The 9,305-nt window shown below is 46.6% G+C and overlaps 1 protein-coding gene across 2 annotated transcripts in view; it reads left to right on the top strand.

The window, feature by feature from the left end:
- Nucleotides 1-7,381: 7,381 nt before the first annotated feature.
- RASA1 (RAS p21 protein activator 1) overlaps nt 7,382-9,305 on the top strand; it is a 118,485-nt gene continuing 116,561 nt past the window's right edge. The window contains exon 1 of one of the 2 annotated variants that reach the window (XM_075932186.2): nt 7,382-8,234. In XM_075932186.2, the coding sequence (XP_075788301.1) occupies nt 7,480-8,234 (755 nt within the window). In that variant the 5' untranslated portion in view covers nt 7,382-7,479. The remainder of the gene's footprint in view (nt 8,235-9,305) is intronic. The other variant, XM_075932187.2, reaches the window with a different exon arrangement.

Here is a 9,305-nt window from a genome sequence, read left to right as displayed (position 1 = left end):
GACGTACCTTTAGACTGGAAACTCTGTGCAGTAGGGACACTATTTTCTTTCTGTCTGTAAAGAGCTTAACATACTATTGGCATTATATATACAAGAATATAAAGCTGTTTCATTAATTTTGCATAATCACAATTTTGTTACCTGAAGTAGTAATTAAAAAGATTCATAATGGAGGCCAGTAATGGGAGCATTCATTACTTTGCTAAATATATTTTATATGGCAAATATAAAACATTCATCAAGTTCAGTATGAAAATGTTTTGCTCTGCCCCAAAGATTGACCAAATACAACTAAAACATGTTGGAAATGAGTAGACATAGGTAAAACATATTGAAACTGGAATGATAGCAAATTTATACTTTATCTAATTTCTGCTGTGTTGTGAAATTACAGTATGACCAAGTTTAGAATACACTGAATGCACTAGACATTCCTGGACAAAAACGCCTATATATTTAGTCTACAGCATTTCCTCCTCCTCCCCCACACTGTTGAAAAATAATGCAAAAGCTACAAGAAACTGACCCCATAGCTGGTCTCACTCATCAATTAATCTAATGTTCATCATCCATGACAATACAAGGAGAGGGGGCTGAATAGTCCTAATATAATTTTGTCCAGATTATTAAGTAAAAAAGCATTTTTTTGTAAACATCAGGCTGGCAACAAGCACCACTTCTTTTTTGGTCCAGATATATTTAATATAGATGATTCCTGTCCTTGTCCCTGTGAAAATTTATGTAATGGAATCAAGATAAAAGTATAGGTTGAACCTTTCTAGTCCGGCATTCTCTGGTCTATAATTAGCTGCATATCTACTTAATATGGGTTTGGCCAAGTTTCCTGCAGTCCCATAAAGTTTGTTTACAGCCACCAGGCCTGGCTCTCCATGTTCTGTGCTGTTATTTAGCTCTAATTTACCCCTAAATATCTGCTAAAAGTCCAGTAAGCAGTGGAAGTGTTGGTAATGCTGCTAGACAATATTAAACAGCCAGGATTCAGCAAATCCTGTGGTTCAGCATCAGTGAGGTCCTGAGAGTACAGGACGAGAGGTTCAACCTGCAGTGGAAAATCCACCTGAAACAGCAGCACAGTGGTGCAAGCCCACTTCAATCCCTGTTTTGTCAAAGGAGATGGAACAATTAGCACAACCTACCAAACATTTAGGTCTGGCCTGCTATAGGGATGCGAAGGACTAATCGACTATCAGATAAGCAAATGCTTATCAGATAGTCGACAGCATAGTCGACTAGTCGGTCCCTCCTCCCCCCATCTTTCTGCCTCTATCAGAAAGAGACAGCAAGGGGGGAAGAGAAAGGGGTACTTGAAAGTGGCAGCACCGCTTGAAGCCTGGGGCCAGACCCCAGGCTCTATGTGGCGCTGCCGCTTTGAAACACTGTGTGCAGCACGGGGCCAGCTGGGGTGTCCCCAGGCATCCAGTTTCTTGTGGCATTTCAAAGAGGCAGCACCATGTGGAGTCCCCAGCTGATCCCGGGCTCCATGAGGTGCCACTGCTTTGGAACACCGTGGGGAGCCCTATCGACTAATCGAACAGTCGATGCAAAATGCATCGAGTATTCGATTAGTCAATGAGTCGATATTTTACATCCTTAGCCTGGGAGAGGGCAGAATTGGCAGTCTCTGAGACGCATGTATTAACAAATCTCACAGACAGCATCTCATCTCTTGTGAAGCCCTGGTCAGAATACATAGCTGTCTTCCCCACACAAAACCCATGAAGGAGGGATGTAGCTGCTCTCTCCTCTGCTCAGTTGCCATTGCAGCTCCTGTACACCAGTATGTGCAACTCTGGCCTTATATAGTACTACGGTATTAGAAATGGTTGTCTCAAAGAAGGGAATCCTGTATATATTTTTGTTGCATTAATGTGCTTATCTCTCCTACAAAGGCAACAACAAGGCATTAAAATAATTGTATTTGAAAATCTGTGAGGAAAAATAAACAGTAAACAGAAGTTCACACAGACAGTCAGCTGCAGGAGTATCTGGAATTACATGTTTAGTAATGAATCATGTCTGGAAATCAGATGTGTAAAATATTGCCATCAAGGCTGCACTTTTTCAAATACAACAAACAGCAGCGTATAAATGTGCTATAAGCCTTTTAACTAAGGACAAATTCTGTTTTCATTGATGCTGGTGCAAATCCGGAGTAACACCATTGATTTTAGTGGTAAAACTCAGAGCATACAGAAGGAAAGGTATGAAAATTCTAAAAAACTAGAAGTAGGAGTATGAACATATGTTTGTTTTGGTGGCCTCTGGAAAAATTAACTTACTACTTCTGAAAGTCTAGTAGCACCTTAAAGCTCACGATACCATCTCCATGTTTTTTTCAGTCTTTAAGGTGCTACTAGACTTTTTGTTGTTTTTAAGTTTTTTCCTGTTACAGACTCACTCAGCTACCCCTCTGAAATGTAATGCTTCTAGGGACGACAAAGCTTTGAAAACCTAAATATTTAAATGCCTTTTGAGAACATTTGAGATATACCAACATAAACAAGGGAGTGTACAAAGACATAACAGCCTAGAGAAAAAATAGAAACAGAGAGACAAAAGTGCTAGTAGTTGTCAGCTATTTTAATTTTGCAAGTCAAAAGGTTATTTGCCTGGCATTGTTAAACACAAAGATCCTGTTCAACATATGTGCTTAACTGAGTGTAGATGACTAGTCTCATAGAAGTCAGTGAAACAACTAATAGCCATGGTGTTAAGAACAGGAATAAATGCTTGAGTCAAGATAATAATAATAATAATTAATAATAGAAAAGGATATATTTTCATAAAGGTACATAGGAATAAATTATTACTAACAAGAAAAGGAGTTCATGCAACTCTAAAAACATTGCACTGTTTGTCATAATAGCCAAACAAATATATTGTATCTGGGTTCTGTACATTATGTTTTACTGCTATTTCATCTGCATATCTTTATGCCATAAAAAAGATAGGTGAATTAGCAAGGGTAGATTTCTCAATGGAGCACATGCATGGACTGAGACATTGATCGACCAATTCACATGGGCAATCTATGATGTTGTTGGTGAGTGATCAAGCCAATCCTCAATTAGCAAATACGATTACAGATGTCACATAAAAATCCGCCATTTGAGGGCATTATACACTCTTTTTGGATCCTACACTTTTCTTGTAATGTCTGGATACATTGATTCTCGAAGTGTTTGAGACCCTGTACAATAGTTTGCTACCAGAACAATCTTCCTGAGCTATGATTTCTAGGTTATTGGGAGATATGCCACATGACTTCATGTTGGCCTTTATAATGCTTATATTGACCACCAATAGAGCACTTTCCGTGAACAAGCTGGCTGTAGAAGATTATTTTTGGTATGTATGTATCATCCATCCTCATAACCTCAGCAATGCAGTGAAACTGTTCATAAGCATTGCTTCCTTGCCCATGGCACCACACAGCTTAAGGACCTCTGTGTTAGGAATTTTGTCCCACCAATTCACATGGACAATCTTCCTGAAACTGCGCATATGAAATTGATCAAGTTTCAAAATGTGATAGCTATGTATGAGCTATGACTCTGAGCCATACATCAGGAAGTTCAGGACAACTGCCTGATAAACTGTTACCTTTGTATGAATTTTAACACCATGGCCATTCCATAAACAGTTGGTCAATCTTCTGAAGGCAGCGCTGGTTTTGGCTAGTTGAACACATACATCAGCAGCAGCATTAATGCTGGAGAATGGTATGCTTCCAGGCTAACAAAACTTGTCAACAACCTAAGGACAGTATCAGCAGCAGTGATCGTAGGAGGGCTGGGCTCTTTCTGAAGAGACACTGAGACATAATCTCAATCTTTTGGAGTCTCACAGTGAGTCCAAAATGGTGAGCAGAAGTAACAAAAGGATCAAAATCTCCTGTGAGTTCTCCACTGGATGAGCCAACAATCCACAGTCATCAGAAAGAAGGTCACAGATAGTTGAATTGAACACTTTGGTATCTTTGGTGCCTGAAGTCTTTCAAAGCTGAACATGCTTCTGTCAGTTAGGAACTGCATAGGTATGCCCAATGTGCAATCCTTGAAAGCAACTAATAGCATAATCAAAAAGTAGATGCTGGGAAGGAGAGGAGCAAGGACACATCCTTGCTTTGTGCCATGTTATATTTCAAAAGGTGCTGATGTCTATCCATTATTAAGGATATGACCCAGCATAACATCATAAAAGGACCAAATTATACTGACAAATTTTTCAGGACAGCCAATTTGCCCAAGTACCTTTCAAAATCCATTTGTGTTGGCCATGTCAAACGCCTTGGTCAGGTAAATGAAAATCACTAAGAGATTATGATGTTGCTGTCTTCTTAGATCTGCTTGACTGTGAATATCATGTTGGCAGTGCCTTGACTGGCACAATATCCACACTGACTTTCAGGAATAATGCTATTTGTGAACACATGTAATGACAGATGGTTGTAGAGGATGCGGGCCAGGATCATAACATCTATAGACAGCAGTGAGATGCCCTGGAGGATATCACAGCAGGCACGGTCACCTTTTCTCTTGTATATTTGTACAATCAAGGCATCTTTGAAGTCCTGGGGGCCTTGCTCTTTCTGCCAAATAGTGATAAATAAATGGGTGAGATGGCATCAGCAGGCCTCTACCAGCTTTATAAATCTCTGATGGGAGCACATCACTGCCGGGTGCTTTTCCAGATTTCATCTGCTTGACAGCTTTCTGTACCTCATCAAGAGTTGGAGGTATAACCAGCTGTGAATCATTAGCTCACTGAGGAATCTTTTCAACCTCTGTGAACTGGCTGATACAAGATGTATTTTGCTTAAGGCTGTGACATCGATGTTATAATGTACAAGCTCTCTACCAATGATTGCTGTCCTGTGTTCATGGTGATCATCGCTGTCAAGAAGTATGCATATATTCCATGAGGCAAAGTGTAGTGTCTGTTTAGTCATTGATTTTCTCCTGTGATTGCAAAATTGGATATCATTCGGTCCTGGCTAACCGACAGGAATCCACTGGAACAAGCTGTGGTTAGGAATTGTTTTCTCTCCCCCTCTTCTTTTGAAGAAAGCAGCTCTGTCCCTAAATAGGGTTGCTTTGTCACCTGGGAAGGGTATGGGAGCTGCTGCTGTTCCTTTTCAGCAGACAGATGATCATCACATCGAGGCCATCTATGTGCATGTTTGTGGCTAGATGGTTCCAGTTGTATCCTATACCTGCTTCCGCTATCACTTACCTACCGCTGGAGGGCTTTCAATAACAAGAGGTAAATCTTTAGCAGCAAGAGATATACTTTCACATATGGATAGGTTTACAAAACAAATTACATTTCATTAAAAAAAAAAGATCATTTCCGATGTTAAGTGAGGCTGGCTTGTGAGTTCGAACCTCACTCCCTCTTCTCATATTGGTGCACAACAAGCACTGCATTAGCTTAGGTATATGACTTTGGATCCCCATCCACCAAACCTATGTACACATATAGTAGGCAGAGGTGAAAGTAAGCAGATGTGCTCTAGTGCAGCGTGCCAGTAAGAAAGTGTTGAGCGGAGGGTTGGGCCTTAATCCTTTTCTCCCCTCCCCCCCACACCCAAAGTTGAAGCTGGCAGCAGGGACCCTGGGGCTAGAAGCCAGAAGAGCCCCCAGGAGGGGGACAGCAGAGATCAGAGAGCTGCTTGGCAGCAGGGCTGGTGGCTAGAGTGCCCCTAGTGAGAGGGGTGCAGGGCCAGCGGCCTGGAGATCCCCTGGTGAGGGTGACAGGACCAGTGGTAGGGGGAGACACGCCAAGTGGCCTGGACTCCAGGTGCTGGGCCAGGATCCCAGGGGAGCTTCAGCATTCTACTCAGCCTTAGCTCCTTCCGATGCCCAACACTGCTCCAATTTGGCTGGGAACAGGAGCAGCATAGTGCACAGTCACCAGTGGGGACTGCCTCATCACTGAGCCTACACACACACACATCCCAGCCCCTGCACCGAACCTCCCTCCCTGCCAGCTTTCTGCCCTGATTTCTGCACTTCCATTCCCTAATCTTGTGCCCTGAGCCCCTCATTCACCCCAACTATGACTCCTGCACCTCCCACATGTCAACCCTCTGACCTGAGCCTCCTGCACTCCATCCCACACTTACATTTCCTACAGGTGGTGTGGTACCACCACCATCCCCTGTCCTGAGCTCAGGCCCCCAAGGGGAAGGATTGTAATATGACACTATGATAAGTTACTATAGAGAACTTTCTGGGTGTCTGGCTGGTGAGTCTTGCCCACATGCTCAGGGTTTAGCTGATCGCCATATTTGGGGTCGGGAAGGAATTTTCCTCCAGGGTAGATTGGCAGAGACCCTGGAGGTTTTTCGCCTTCCTCTGTAGCATGGGGCACAGATCACAGCTGGAGGATTCTCTGCATATTGGGGCCTTCAAAGTATTTGAAGGCTTCAATATTTGAGACATAGGTGAGAGGATTATTCTAAGAGGGGTGGGTGAGATTCTGTGGCCTGCACTGTGCAGGGGGTCAGACTAGATTATCATAATGGTCCCTTCTGACCTTAAAGTCTATAAGCCATATGAGTCAGTATCTGTAAGAAATGTAAGTTATTTTCTCTGGATAATAGGTTCTGCATCACCAAGCCAGGTCACTTGTAAGTACTTCTGGTAAGTACTGAGTGTGGGTCAGAGGCACAAGTGTGGACATAACAGCATAGAAATGGAAAGTGCAGTGCTCCTCCCCTGCTTTAAAAGCATTAGAAAAAAAGATTCCTGATTCCTATCAGGTTCAGTTAAATTTAACCCACAAACTCAGAATACCATCAAAACAAGACAAGTGTGTTGATTCTACTAGTTCACAAATAAAATAGATCAAACAACACAATCTAACAAAATCTGTACCCCACGTCCTAGAACAAAAAAAGCAGTACAAAAAAACCTCTCCCTGGATTTCAGGATTTTGGCTACATCTGTTTATGGTTTGAATGCCCCCAGTTTTGCTTGATGCATCTGCAGCTTTTCTTAGATCAAGAGACTAATCGGGATCGCAGGGTATGCTAGTGCAAAGGCGCTGCAAAAACATACATCTGGCAAGTGAATCCAACAGGACCCCAGCCAGTTGTTCTGAAGTGCTATGGCGAGGGGGTTGGGGGGAAAGATCGCAGTACCGGTGTGAGAGGCAATCGGCGTGGCGCCAAACGTTCTTTATTTAGGCACTGTAAATTGGTGGGTTGGGAACAGTCAGGGTGTGGGCGGTGCGCTGGGCTTGCTCTCTTCTTTGACACTGCAACCCGCCCCTGTGCTCATATTCTTGGTAGCTTCAGCTCTTCCTTTCCCACCCACGCGCGGCCCTTGCAAAGCTCCAGGTGAACCCAGCTCTGAGCCCGGCCGCTCCCTGAGTCAGAGCCGGCGGCAGGAACCGCGGGAGCGCGCGCGGGCTCAGCCAACCCCCTCCTCGCGGCGGGCGGTCCCCGGGCGCATGCGCACTGTGGCGGGAGCCGCTCGCCAGTTCCCCTGCCTCCCCCAGCCCAGCCTGGCCCCTGCCCGTGCCGAAGCTGCGCTCGCTGCGGGCGGGCGGGGTGAGTCTCCGCGGGAGCCGCTCCCCTCCCGGCCGCAGGGCGATGAGGCAGCCGCTCCGGGGCCCTGCCGCGCTGCCCTGAATCCAGCCCCCGCCCAGCCGGGTATTGTTCGCGGCCGCCGCCGGGGAAGTTCGCTCGTCCCGGTCCCGGCTCCGCTCCCCGCTGGGGCGGGGCGGGGGGTCTCGGCCCCTCGGTCGCCTCCTCCCCGGCGTGCGGAGGGGGCGAGGCTCACCATGATGGCGGCCGAGGCCGGAGGCGAGGAGGGCGGCTCGGCGAGCGCCGCCGGGGAGCCGGGGCACTGCCCTGCCCTGTGCCGGGGCAAGGGGCCGCAGGGCTCCGGCGGGGGCAGCCCGGGCGGCAGCGGCCCCCCTTTGTGCCCGGCGCTGGGACTCCTGGTCCTGGGGCCTGCCCCTCCGGCGGGCGGAGGCGCCGCAGTGGCCGCCGGGCAGGGGCAGGAGATGCCCCGGGGGGCGCTTGCCCCGCAGGAACCCGGCTCAACAGGCGGGCCGCCCGCTGGGGGCTTCCCGCCGCTGCCGCCCCCGCCGCTGCCGCTGGTCGGGGGGCTGGGCACCGTGGATGAAGGCGACTCGCTGGACGGGCCGGAGTACGAAGAGGAGGAGGTGGCCATCCCGCTTAACGCGCCCCCGACTAACCAGTGAGTAGCAGCCCCCTCTGCTCCCGGCCGCCCTGCTTTGCTGCCCCTCCGTGGGGGGCGGCAGCCGGCTCGGTGGCGACTCTAGCTCCCGTCCCTCCCCTTTGCCCGGTGGAAAGTGTGTGTCAAACTCCGGCCAGGCCCTGAAAGGTTTGCCCCCGCCCCCGAGATCCCATTTAAATAGACTCAGTTGCTTGCATGGAAAGTGCTGAAGTATTGGCACTGAGGGCTCCTTGGTCTGTGTTTCCGTCTGGGGTGGATCCTCAGACTGGACAGCAGAGCCACCAATTGCAACAGCTTGCGCTTGACTTGCATGGACTAACGCACATAAGAATGGCCATATCGGGTCCAGTGTCAGATGCTTCAAGAGGGAATGAAGAGAATAGGACAGTTGTAGCAATCCATCCCCTCTGTCCAGTCCCAGTATTTGACAATCCGAGGCTTAGAGACAACCAGGGCACTGGAAAATTTGAAACGCTACTGGGCTCCAAGCAGCATTAAATGCCTGCAGTATTCCCTCTAATGTGTTCCATCTGTGTGCAGAATAAACTTTATGTGCAGTTGTGCATCACCAGTAGAAAAACATGCTGCCAGCTGTGAGTACTCTGCTAATCAGTTGGGTGGCACATGAATCTTTCCTGTGTTGCCCCCCAAGAGCTCAGTTTACAGGGAATACTGGATGCTAGTGTGTGTCTTGTCTGTCACCTACTGCTGAGTCATATATTACTGATCGGTGTATGTATGTGTACTCTTCGAGGGTCCCTTGTGTGCCTTGCAGTTTCCATTTCCTCCAAGTACCACAGAACCATAAAAACATAAAATCTTTTATTTTTATAGTCCCATGTTTAAAATGAACAAAGAAATCCTTCAGGGATTTAGAGAAAACAGTCAGACTTAAACACTACCTATCTAATTTAGTTTTTTGGGTTTTCAGTACTTACTACTGTGGATTTTCATATGGTAAATAGTGTCACAAAAGGAGTGGAAAGCTCAGATTATTAAATTTTCCCTTTGGAAACTTTATCAATTTTTGACATCGTTATCCATTTTCATACTCTTCCAAAACATAATAGT

This window comes from Pelodiscus sinensis, chromosome 6 (assembly GCF_052426305.1).
Source record: "Pelodiscus sinensis isolate ZL-2025 chromosome 6, ASM5242630v1, whole genome shotgun sequence".
Lineage (NCBI taxonomy): Eukaryota > Metazoa > Chordata > Testudines > Trionychidae > Pelodiscus > Pelodiscus sinensis.
The sequence above is the reverse complement of the archived record's forward strand: the minus strand, read 5'-3'. Positions and strand labels throughout refer to the sequence as shown.